Raw genomic sequence first — 12593 nt, 5'->3', positions numbered from 1 at the left:
ACAACCTTCAGAAAAAGGAGGGGAGGCGGGGGAGAAATGGGAAAATACATTTTTTTTTCAATATATATTTTTTCCTGTTAATTCTGTCCTGCTGACATCTGAAACCAGCTTTTCTTACAGTGAGTCACAGCCGACAAACTAAACACCCAGCTGCTCTGGGAGCTGCTGCTGGGGCTGCAGCAGGGGCGGGTTGCAGGAATTTGGGGCGATTTGTTGTGGTTTCAAGGCTGGCCGCCGGGCAGCTGGCACGCACTCCCTGCAGTCACTCATTTCTGTATTTTATTACTCTGTCTTCCGTGTGTTATGGTGACTTTTGAGACCATGACGGGAGGGCAAAGTGCCTTGCCGGGGGTTAAAACAGCTCGCAGAGCTTCCGCGTGGAACGAACATGGGCTTGCCTGGAAATCCCCGAGCACCAGGAATTGCAGAGGCACACAAACATGTGCTCCAAACACGTCCATGCCTTGCACTCACGTCCCTACAAACATATGCTCCAAGCACGTCCCTGCCATGCACACACGTGTTCCATATGCACACACATGTGCTCCAGGCATGTCTCTACCACACACACGTGTATTTAACACACGTGTGTGGTCCTGCACATCCCTGCCATGCACATGCGTGTCCCACACACACACGTGTCCCCCACACACCCATGTCCAACACACACGTCCTCCTGCAGATCCCCGCCATGCACACATGTCCCACACATGCACATCCAACACGTCCCACATGCATCCTCCTGAACATCCCTGCCACACACGTGTTACCCACACATACGTATCTGACACACACGTGTCCCACACATGCATGTCCCAAATATGTCCCACACGTGTCCCACACACGTGTCTCCCATACGTGTCCCACACACATCCCCTACATACATGTCCTACACACACATGTCCTACAGATGACTGTCCCACTCACACATCCCACACACACGTCCCACACACGCATGTTCCACACATGTGTCCCCCCCAAACATGTCCCACATGTGTCCCGCACACGCATCCCACACACACATCCCGCACACGTGTGCCCCACAAACATATCCCACACACGTGTCCCACACATACATGTCCCAAATATGTCCCACACGTGTCCCACACACATGTGTGACCCACACACCCCACAAACATGTTCCGCACACACATGTTCCACACGTGTCCTCCTGCACATCATTGCCACACACATGAATTACCCACAAACACATATCCCACACACAATATTCCACACACACGTGTGTCCCACGCTCATGCGTGTCCCCACTGCCCCCCCCACGTCTGACGGCGCATGCCTGGGAGTATTGGTCGATAGTCAGCTGAATATGAGCCAGCAGCGTGCTCAGGTGGCCAAGAAGGCCAACAGCATCCTGGCTTGTATAAGAAGCAGTGTGACCAGCAGGGCTAGGGAGGTGATCGTCCCCCTGGACTCGGCTCTGGTGAGGCCGCACCTCGAGTACTGTGTTCAGTTTTGGGCCCCTCGCTACAAGAAGGACATCGAGGTGCTTGAGCGGGTCCAAAGAAGGGCGACGAAGCTGGTGAGGGGCCTGGAGAACAAGTCCTACAAGGAGTGGCTGAGGGAGCTGGGCTTGTTCAGCCTGGAGAAAAGGAGGCTCAGGGGCGACCTTATTGCTCTCTATAGCCACATTAAAGGAGGCTGTAGCGAGGTGGGGGTCGGTCTATTCTCCCACGTGCCTGGTGACAGTAATTCGTGGAAGAACTCTACAACTCAAAGCAAATGAGTTATAAAGTAGGTATGTGGTTTATTTCGGCGCCAGGCGCATGTGGGATAGCTCCCAAAGGCACACGCACCCTAACGCAGTGACTTGCTTTGGTTATTATGCAGCAAAGCGTTACACATGCATGAAGTTTCCCAATACGCCTATACATATTCATAACCTATCCCTGCTTTGTATTAAAATTAGCTCCAAGAAGTCATTTCCATAAACCCCTCCCGTCTGCGCCTGCGCGATGCCTTCTGCTGGTTGTTTTATTGGGGTGGGGGGGAGTCGTGGGGATGAAGGCCAATAACTGCTCTTCATCACCCCTGGCTGACCCCCTGCCTTTGTGCAGACTCGGCTGCTCCTTGGCTCTTGACCAAACCATAGGATCGGTCTCAGCTGTTTTTTGAGACGGGTTCCCCATTTTTGCCAGGAAACGTCCTCTGTGAGGGGCCCCCGAGACCCCTTGTTTCGGTTAATCTGCACAGTAGTAAGCAAAGACACTCAGCAATATCTATTTTAATGATATTTTTCTGTTCTGGGCTTTAATAATTATGATTGTTTTATTTAAAAAGCATTAATGCGATTAAGCAACCCCCCATTCTTCTATCTGTGGCGTTAATAGACACCTTAAGAGAGGCTGCAGCAAGGTGGGGGCTGGTTTATTCTCCCACTGGTGACAGGACGAGGGGGAACGGGCTAAATTTGAGGTTTAGGTTGGATATTACGAAGAACTTATTTAACGAAGGGGTTGTGAGGCAGTGGGACGGGCTGCCCAGGGAGGGGGTGCAGCCACCACCCCTGGAGGTCTTCAGAAGACGTTAAGGTGTAGTGCTTAGTGCTGTGTTTTAGTGTAGGACTGGTTGGTGTCAGGTCAGGGGCTGGACTGGGTGATCCTGAAGTCCCCCCCCACCCTCCATTACCCTGTGCCTTTATGCGGCCCCCCCCTCCCCCCCCCCCCACCGCGCGGCGCTAACTGCGCATGCGCCCCCCCTCCCGCCCCCTCTCCACGCTCTGCGCATGCGCTGCCTCTCCCCTCTCTGCCGCGCGTTCTGCGCATGCTCCCCTCTCCCCGCCTCTCTACCTCCCTCCCCCCTCCCTCCCTCTCCGTTCCCGCCCCCGCTCCGCCGCCGTTGCCACCGCCGGAAGTGACGTTCCCCGCGGCGCGGCGCGCGGCCGGAAGCGGCGGCGGGGGAGGCGGCACCGGCCGGATGTGAGGGGCGGCGGCGGGGCCCGGCGGGGGCGGCCCCGAGGTGAGGCCCGGGGGGGACTGGGGGGGGATTGGGGGGTACCGGGGGGTGCCCACGGTGGTGCCCACGGTGGTGGGCAGGGGGCCGCGGCCCCGCTCCGCCGGAGCTGGGGGCGTTGAGGCCGGAGAGGGTCCGGGGAGAGCTGGGAGCGGCCTGGCCGTGCCTGAGGGGGCTTCGGTGTTAAGGGTGGGGGGATAGGGCGAGGGGAATGGGTTAAAAAAATTGGATTTGGGTTAGGTGTAAGGAAAAAAATCACCGCTCAGGGGGTGGAGGGGTGCTGGAGGAGGCTGCCCAGGGAATTGTGGCTGCCCTGTCCGTAGGAATGTTCAAGGCCAGGCTGGATGGGGCTCTGGGCAGCCTGGGCTGGTGGGAGGGGTCCCAGCCCAGGGCAGGGGGGTGAAATTAAATGGCTTTTAAGGTTCTTTCCATGCCAAAGCATCCTGCAGGGCTGTGTTGGTACTGGAGGAGGGGATGAGAACAGGGAGGGTCTGGTTGTAACGCAGGGGGGCAGGCAGCGAGCTGACAGGGCTCACTTCGAGCTGACTGCCCACTGGGGAGGGGGAGGTCCTGAGGAAAGACCCCCACAGGGGCTGCCAAGCTCACCTCTCTGCCTTAATTAACCCTGCCCCTTCCCTGAGGTGGTGCCGTGGGGCTGGCAGCGCATCTTGGTTCCAGCCAGAGCAGTGAAATGCTCCAGCTGCCTTGGGGAGGGGGGGAAAAGGATATATTTTTTTTTTCTCAGCTATTCCTACCGAGCTGCAGCTAATTCATCCTAATTCTCACCCATCTCTGCACTGTGCCTCTTCGCTCTGATGCCAGCACCATCCTTCAGCTTAAGCTGTTCTTTTTCCCCTCTGACACGTATCCGTTCTCTGAGTTTTATCTTTGATTATCTTTACAGCCTGCAGTTAGCTCTTCCTTCTCAGCACCAGCTCGATGATGTTAGATAGCCGTGGGTAGGACAGGTTCCCCTGACCAGTCCCAGGACTCCCTCTGCTCCTTCTCCAGCTCTCAACTGCTTTGCACCATCTTCTCCCAAGTGCTTTTCCCCAGGACTTTGCTTGGTGTCAGTGCTGCCTGCACTGGGAATGCCTCTCCTGCAGCGTTTTGATGCTTTTAGTCACTTTTAACCCCCAGATCTTCTCCGCCTTGGCACTCAGAAGCTCTCTTTAAGCAGACGCCTGTTTTTCACCTTGCCCTTTCTGTTTCACCCCTTCCTGTCTCTTCAGCTCTCTAGGCCAGCAGGTATTTTCATCCCTTCTTGCATTACGAGCGGTCTCCTTAACTCTCCCACAGTTCTGGGCCAAGGCTGTGGAAATCTCTTGGTCACAAACCATCATTTTCACAGCAGTCATTCATATGCTGCCGGGCTGAGCCCTGGTGCAGCCCCGTGGTCCTTTCCCCACACCCCTGTGGGCTCCGGGATGGCAAGGCTCGGGGCAGGCAATAAAACTGTGGCAAATTCAGCTGTCTCTATGCACAAAACGCCCGTGTGTGACCTCTTGCCTGGTGTGGCCCCCTAGGTTTCCTGCTGTGACCATGCGCATGTGCCACCAAGAGCAGCCCTCTCCGACACCGCGTGGTTTAAACCGACTGCTGGAGGAGGATCCCTCGCAGCACGGGGTAAGTCGGTGTCTTGCTGAGTTCCTTTCCCTGTTAGGACTCTGTGCTTTGCATCCCATCTGTGCTGGGCACGAAAATCTGAGGCACAGCAGCAGTGGTTTGTTGTCTTACATGAATTTATGGTGTTCGGTCAGCCTGGACTCTGCACCATCTCTTCTTCCACAAGCAAGCAATTCCTTTTTTTTTTTTTGTTGTTTTTTAAATACCCAGAGGTAAGTGTAGGTGTTGGTTACGGGGCTCAGAGTTTGCTCGGGGGATTTCTGGTCACCCTGAGGACTCAACCCAAAGTCTTGTGTGAGAGCTCTGAAGCCTCAATACAAGACCAGGAGTTATGGGCTTGAAAGGGAGGTCCAGATCCATCCCAGAAGGTGAGCAGGGCAGTCCTGAGCCCTTATCCTTGCTTCCAGCCTTATTTGTGCACGACAAATTAAGGGATGGACTGCCTGCGTGGTGAGGGAAGCAACTAGTACATACCCATCTCAGCAGGAGACGAAAAGTGGTCACTTAGGTACAGATTTCTGCTGGTTTCATCCTTCACTGGCTTTCTTTGGTTCTAACCTTCTGATTCATTCAAATTCCCGTCCCTTTCACCCTTTGCTGTGTGTGATCTATTTAACAAATACCTTCTTTGCCCCTCTTTTCAGCTTGCTACCTTCTTAAACTAGCACGAGTTGCCCTTTTGAGGCCCACCCTTGTTTGCAGCTGTGAGTGAGGGACTAACAAAGCTTCGGGCTGATCATATTTTCTCTATGGCAATGAAACCAAATCTTGCATTGAAACCCACTCAGTTTTGTTGTGACTTATTTTTTTTTTTTTGTAACTTGAGATTGAGTGGGGGCGGGAGGCACAGATAATAAGCAATGGATCTTGGAGCACCTTTTATTCATTAGGCTCTTGCTATTTATGGAATCGTGCTGTTATTAATAGCATTTAACCTCACACAGTGCATTCTCTGCCTGCAAACATCTCAGCCCTTTGCCTTCCCTTGCAGTTGCCTGGCTGAAGCCCTGTCCCCAGCAGTGTTAGGGGCACAGGGGCTCATCCCTCGGGGATGTGGCCTGCGTTTCACAACCTGGTGCTGGTTCCAGTGCGCGCTGGTGGCCTTGGGACAGATTCAGCAGAGTCTTTGTGTCTGGAGTGTATCAGTTCTTGCAGGTTCAGCAGCACCAGCTGTCTGCAACTTAATCAGGCCTGGGGAAACTTTAACCAAGTGCCTTCTCAGCATCTGTCTTTCCCCTCTTCAGCTCCTCTTCTGCTTGTTACTCCCTGGTAGCTACTTCTCTGTTCAAGCCTGTAGAGCCCATTCTGAAGTGGAAGGGGCCTGTGGGATGGTTTCATGTTTAGTTTTGCAGCAGTTGCCGTTCAACATTGGTCAGCAGAAATGCTCTTCTCTGCGTGATGTGGAGCTCAGATGCTCTTAAAGCCAAGACATTGCTCCTGAGGACCTGCCCGCTGCTGCCACCTGCCTCGGAGTTCAGAGGTGAAGCTGGGTGTTTGAAATTGGCTGTGAGGAGCAGCTCCTTATCTCAGCTGATCACTCTTGCTGGGCGTCAGGTACTTTTAAGCATGATCTGATGCAGCGTTTCAAGATTGCACTGTACCAGGAGATAGATCACCCTTCAGCCTTGTTTTCCTCCCTTGTTATTGGCCAGGTCTGAGCTGATCTACATGTGGTTTGGATTGCAGATCCGGCTCAGGAGGTGTGTGAGGCAGATCCTGGTGCCTCTACGGAGCAGGGCAGAGCTGGACAGCATGCCTGCGACTGCTGTCCCCAGGCTTTCCTCCCCACAGGGCCTTTGGGGCAACAACTTCAAGGCTGAAGGCTGGCTTGTTGGCTGTTGTGGAGGCTGAAGGTTGCTCTGCCCCAGCCAGGGACACCGTCTCTCTCCGTACAGGCCACACACCAGTGTCACAAGGCCAGTTCTGTATGAATTCTGTGAACAAGCTTGGGGGGTACCCATGGGTTTGAATGGAGCCCAGAGAAACAGTGGCCAGAAAAAGGAGGTGTTTGTGCTGAGAAGGCAGGAAACTGCCCAATAAGGAGACAAGGTGTGCTGGTAAATCCATGGGAGCTGATAAACTCGTGGCAGACAGGCTTCAGGGCTGCACAGAGCTTCCCAAACCCCTGCCTGGGAGCTGCTGGCGAGCTGGTACGACCCCCAGCTGCTGGGTAGGAGGCTGAGGCTGGCTTCTCAACCACTGCTCTGGCCGAGTAGCTGTGGGTGAGCAGGCAGTCGGCTGTGCAAGTGGATAACCACCAGCAGTTTGGTTCAGTTGCTAATCACAGGTTAATCAGTAAAAAGATTTCGAAGAAGTATTGATCCGTGTTGTTCCTCCAGCGCCACCCAGCCAACTCGATTTCCCTAAGGTAAAGAGGAATCGCTGACCGCAGGTTTCGCAAGCTCTGCGGTCCCTTCTCATGTGGCACACCTCCCTGCACGCTGTTCCACCCGTGTTTTTGTCTTCATGCCTCTTGTATAGTCCTGCCCGGTGATGGGTCGCCTCTCTCATCTTCTCCCCTTCCTGATTTTTGCAGAGGGTCCTGTCTGGCTTGGCAGCCGGTGCCTGGAGCCATGGAAGAGCAGCCAGGTTCTCCAGCCTGCGAGCCCCCCTTTTCCCTGCGGCGTGTCTGCGTTTCCGAAGATGGGCCTGAAGGTGAGGAGCAGGAGGAGACTCCAGAGAAGGACGCCCCCCGGGCACAGCTGGCGGGAGACTCCCCGGAGAGGCACAGGCAGGTTTCTCCTCGCCGTTCAGGACGCTGCTGGCAAGGACGTGGTTCCCTCGCCCCTCAGGACGTGGACAGCCCCAGCCAGAAGGCAGGAGAGGGTGAGGGGGGTGCCCCGTGCCCCGAGCCCAAGGCACCGGGGGAGCTGCAGCCCCGCAGGCCATTCCGGCGGAAGCACCGGCTCTACCTGAAGCCCAAATCGAGCCCGGCCCCGGCATCTCCAGGACCTGGGGAGAGAGCCGAAGAGCCAGGGCCCTCCCGGGGAAAGAGGCTGCGCTTGATCTGGGGACAGGCCGGTGACTTCCGACGGAAGAAAAGCCATTTGGAGAACGGGCTGGAGGAGGCCCCCCTCGTGCCCCAGAGCAGCGAAGAAGAGGAGGAGGGAAAAGGTTCCCGGTCCTGCTCCCCCGAGCCGCCTCTTCCTGGGGATGCCCGTCCCAAGCCGGACTTTGTGCAGCTGATTGACGAGCACGGCATCTACTCCACCGCCAAACTCGTGCTGGGCGGTGCGGCGGGTGAGCTGGAGGAGGCGGCGGTGGTGCTGCCGCCCCACCTGAAGCGGGGTGCGAGCGTGGCCAGCAGCGGGGCGGAATTCGAGATCCGCGAGGTGATCGTGGACGAGAAGCCCTTCCAGTGCGGCGTGTGCGAGAAGGCCTTCAAGCGGGCCTGGGAGCTCTTCAGCCACGAGGTGGTGCACAACGAGGAGCGCCCCTTCCGCTGCGACCTCTGCGAGGCCTCCTTCAAGCGCCACTCGGACTTCAAGAGCCACCGGCTGGTGCACACGGAGGAGCGGCCCTTCCGCTGCGAGCTCTGCGGCAAGCGCTTCAAGCGCTCCTCCAACCTCCAGGAGCACCGGCGCATCCACACGGGCGAGCGGCCCTTCCACTGCGCCTGCTGCGACAAGAGCTTCAAGACGCCCTACGAGCTGCAGCGCCACACGCTCACCCACTGCACCGAGAAGCCCTTCAAGTGCGCCGACTGCGGGAAGGACTTCCCCACCTCCAATGCCCTCCTCCTGCACCAGCGGCAGCACTGCGATGACAAGCCCCACGTCTGCGGCGTCTGCGGCAAGAAGTTCACCTACGGGCACAGCCTCAAGGTGCACGAGCGCGTGCACACGGGCGACCGCCCCTTCGTCTGCCCGCTCTGCGGCAAGGGCTTCAAGCAGTCCAACGCCCTCTCCTCCCACGAACGCGTGCACACGGGCGAGCGCCCCTTTGTCTGCAAAACCTGTGGGAAGGCCTTCAAGCAGTCGTCCTACCTGGTGATCCACGAGCGGGCGCACACCGGGGAGCGGCCCTACAAATGCGAGGCGTGCGGTAAAGCCTTCGCCCGGCCCTCCTTGCTGCTGCAGCACCACCGCGTGCACAGCCAGGAGCGGCCCTACAAATGCAGCTTCTGCCACAAGTTCTTCAAGGACCTGGCCTACCTGGCTGTGCACGAGAAGGTGCACACGGGCGAGACCCCCTACAAGTGCAGCGTCTGCGACAAAGGCTTCGCTCACCCGTCCAACCTGCTGCAGCACCAGCGCGTGCACCGTGACGGCTGAGCACCAGGGCGGCGTGTGCAGCGCGAGCGTTTTGAGGCCAAGAAGCCCACAGCCATAAGCGAGTGTGCTGCAAGCATGCCTGCAGCAACAGACGAGCCCCGGGCTGGCCCGCCGCAGCACGTGTTCCCATAGGTGTGCAGGGGACTGCTGCAGCGTCCCTGGAGAGGAGCCCAAAAAGTGGGTGCTGCTGCAGCTCTTCTCCCGAGCCCGAACCCAGCAGGGCTTCAGCTGCATGGCTTTTCTCTGCCAAACCCTGACGTGTGCCGTTCTCCCCGTACTCCTCCCAGAGAGGTGATCCCACAGGGGTCCTAACTGAGCTCTGAGGTTTAGGATCCTGTCTCCCAGCCAGTGCTGCCCGCAGGGAGGTGGCGTGCCATCCATGAGCACTGCTGGCCGCAGGCTGGCCGGTGGCAGCGAGGTGTAGCTTGTGGCACACCCCTGTTGGGCAACTTCGAGTCCTGCTGGGAGGCCGTGGTGGCTTCCAGAGGTGATCTGGGCTGGCCGAGGCTGCGGTGCGGCTGAGAGCCAGTGTCCAGAGCTCTGAAGAGCAGCATCAGCCAGGCCGTGGCACGCCCTTTGTTGGGCTGATGCTAAGGGATGCTTCTTCTCCCCCCAGTGCTGCAAAGAGGACTTAATTTAGTCACCCCAGTAAGCATAGCTCAGCCTGGCCTTCCAACAGGCTCCATCAGCACGTCTGCCTGGTGCTCTGGGGCCACGCTGCTGCCTTCCTGGAGTGCAAGGTGTAGGCTGAGTGTTCCTGGGGAGCCCCTCAAAGCAGGGGAACGCTGCTGCCTGTGACTGAGCCCTGCAGCAGGAGCCCCATCCATCTTTTGGGAGGTGTATAACAGTGAAAATTATGGTGGGGAACAGCAGTGTGCAGGCACCTCCCTTTCCTTCTAATGAATGTTTAGTGTTCCGTCCATATTTCACGCTGCTGCTACCGATCAGGTTAATGATGAAAGCAGTGCCCTTCGCCCTGCTGTGCAGGGGCCACGCGGGCGCTTTGCTGGTACAGCACCACGCAGGCTGCCTCTGTTCAGCAGCCTGGTTCTCCCCCCAGGCAGGGAGCAGAGGTGGGGTTGTGCTGGCTGCAGATTGTGTGTTCTCATTTAAAATTTGGCCTCAAGGCACAGGGGAAGAGGTGGGAGTGGAAGGGTGACCCTCGGAGAGCTGGAGCAAGGAAGAGAAGGTGCTGCCCAATTTGTGCTGGTGGTGGAGTGTCTTTTGGGAGCCACTGTCTTGCCTCTCCCAGCCCATCTGGAGGAAGGAGCCCACCATGGATTGGAAACACTAACCCTCTTTTCTGCCCCAGGGTGCCGGTGAGGCAGGTAGGGAGCAGAAGAGGGGGGTGCAAATGCTGTGATCCACTTTGGGAGACTTGTCAAGGGACAACCCGTGCTGTAAGCTGTTCCTAGCTGCTTGTGGGACCTGGACGAGGAAGGGGTGAGCACACAAAACCAGCGCTGGATCCTCCTTGTTCCCGTGCTGTGTGTGCCCAGTACGTCCTACGACAGCACCAGGTCGAGAGCCACCCGAGCTGCTGCTGCCACTGAAGTCTGGATTTGTTCTCTTTGACTGATGGCTGCTCCTGCTGCTGGGCAGAGGGTGGTGCGTGGACCTTTCCTTGCGAAGGCAAGCACCGGCCTCCAATCTGAGCCGCCTTGGAGGGGCCCGGTGTCACGGGCACCTTCCTGCACGCTGTGGGCCTGGAGGTGCCAACCCTCGGACTCCCGGTGATCCTGGTCCTACCCCATCCCCCTTTTGTATGGTTCCTGTAGCACTGGGGGCGGGAGGGGAGGTGTGCTCCTCCGCACTCTGCACACTAATTACAGGACAGTTATTTAACGATGTCTTTGCCTCGTTGCTTCTTTGAGCCCGCTGCGGCATCTGGCTGAATCCCTGCTTGCCTCTGGGCTTTTGGCATGAGCCTGGCGACCTTATGGATGGGGAGGGTTTTTTTTTGTGGGGGTTAACAGTCTCAGGAGCTGGTGTAGCTAACTCAGAGTCCTCACTGCTAGTATATCACTCAGGTCTGGATTTCACCACTTCAAAGCCTGTGTCCTGCAGATATTCAATGCAAAAACTTTCCAGCAAGCTCTGTTTTGGATTTGCACTTCTGAGGATGCACTGTAAGGAGGGTCATGGGCCTCCTGGTCAGGCTGGCCTCTCCCTCACCCCAGGGCTTCCCAGTTTCCTCCCATTTCAATTCTGGAGACAGGCACTGGGAGGGGCTCTGGCCTCTTTGCATTTACTACCCAGATCACCTTCACATTTTCACAGTAGTTAGGAGCTCAGAGGACAGAGACACGGCTTAAAAGCAGCAATACGTTTTCCTAGGAATAGATGCCCACAAAGTGCCAGCACAGCCCCTGAATCCTCTTGCTGAATCCACATTTCTCTGTCTCCAGGGTGTCAGGATGGCCCACTGCAGTCCCTTCTTGTCACAGGTTTATCACCGGGGTGCTGCGTGCTGTGGGACTGCCTGCAGTGTTTGTGCAGGTGTGTGCAGGGCTTCCGTCACCGCAGTGTGTGCTAGGTCTGCCCTTTCCCCAGCCCTGCAGCTGACTGCAGGCTTTCCAGGTATTTTGCTGAGAGCTGATTGAAAGCGAGGTCGTAACTCTGTCCTTGTCTTTCTGCAGAGCTTGGAGAAGGCGCTGCCCAAGCAGCCCTCGGGAGGTTGGATGGATGGTGTGGCTGTGGGAGCAGGCTGACTGTGATGGCTGGGGCTAGGAGGGGTAGCAGAAATGGCACTCCTTGACTGAGACAGCAGAGAGAGAATGTCCTTCGCCATTTAAAGCTTGGTGGGACACTGAAGCTGTTGCATTAATAAAGCACCTTTTTGATGTGCATTATAGCAATATTGTCCCTTTGCCCCTAACCGTAGAGAAATGGGTGAACTCTGGATGAACAAGAACTTGAGGGCTGGGATTTGGAGGACCGATGATGACCGTGGTGGCAGGAGGGGTAGAAGATACGGTGTCATTTGTGTCACTCCAGGTCTCCTCTGTGTCACATTTTATTTCTGCAGCTGTGCCACACACCTGGAGGTATCCCCAGTGGCAATTGTTGCCTGTGTAGGAGCAGCTGAATTGAGCACTTCAAGCCTCAGCTACAAGCAGCTGATGGAGACCTTGGAGTCAAATTCAACTGCTGAGGCCATCAGAGATGACCTGGGGTATCCAGGGCCTTTAGCTGCTTTTTTCCAAGGGAGCATGCATCTCTTATAGACCCTATATCCGATGTACCAGCCCCCTGTGAGTGTCTGGGGTGACTGAGGGCATCTCAGGTGGCACTGGTTGGTGCTAGCTGGACTGTGCTGTTGTGGTAGACAAAAAGGACCTTCTGTGGTGGTTCAGTCCACAGAATGGCTGTTACCAGACACCCATCTCCGAATTAAAGGTTTTCTCGTGAGCTGGGGTCGTGTGTTACCTAGCAATGACATTATTAGGGGAAAGTATGGCCTCACTGCTGGAGGAAATTACTTCTGGTTTTGTGCTACTTGGATGTCCTGCAGACCCCTACTACTCTCTCAGCTGTGGCCCAAAGGATGATCTCTATTTTTTTCCAATACCCAGTGACCTGGAGTTTATCATGTAAGACCTAGAGGACGGGTTACCTGGGCTGAGGCTGAGCATCAGAAGGCTTGGATGGGGTCTTTCAGTTTATTTTTTCTTATTGCTCCTTATTTCAGGGCTTTGATCTAAGGAGGACATGGAGTTTGTT

The 12593-nt window shown here is 56.4% G+C and overlaps 1 protein-coding gene across 4 annotated transcripts; it reads left to right on the top strand.

Moving 5' to 3' along the window:
- Window positions 1–2792: 2792 nt before the first annotated feature.
- LOC137846108 (zinc finger protein ZFP2-like) lies at window positions 2793–10718 on the top strand. Of its 4 annotated transcripts, none has more exons than XR_011090384.1 (3): window positions 2793–2976; window positions 4497–4596; window positions 6283–7126. XR_011090384.1 is itself a non-coding variant. In XM_068663792.1 (3 exons), the coding sequence occupies exon 3, from the start codon at window positions 7170–7172 to the stop codon at window positions 8868–8870; it is 1701 nt and encodes a 566-aa protein (XP_068519893.1). In that variant the 5' UTR covers window positions 2815–2976; window positions 4497–4596; window positions 7133–7169; the 3' UTR covers window positions 8871–10718. The 4 variants fall into 4 exon arrangements, 3 of the variants coding, with proteins under 3 accessions (XP_068519895.1, XP_068519893.1, XP_068519894.1); XM_068663792.1 differs by lacking the exon at window positions 6283–7126 and adding an exon at window positions 7133–10718 and having other exon boundaries at window positions 2815–2976; XM_068663793.1 differs by lacking the exon at window positions 6283–7126 and adding an exon at window positions 7133–10718 and having other exon boundaries at window positions 2900–2936.
- The last annotated feature ends 1875 nt before the right edge of the window (window positions 10719–12593 follow it).

Source organism: Anas acuta, chromosome 30, assembly GCF_963932015.1.
Source record: "Anas acuta chromosome 30, bAnaAcu1.1, whole genome shotgun sequence".
NCBI classification, from domain to species: Eukaryota; Metazoa; Chordata; class Aves; order Anseriformes; family Anatidae; genus Anas; species Anas acuta.
Note: the sequence above shows the minus strand (reverse complement) of the source record. Positions and strands in the feature narration are given on the sequence as shown.

Bases quoted from the DNA above. Each gene is read 5' to 3' on its own strand.
- LOC137846108 (XM_068663794.1), top strand. From the start codon at position 7,170: ATGGAAGAGCAGCCAGGTTCTCCAGCCTGCGAGCCCCCCTTTTCCCTG.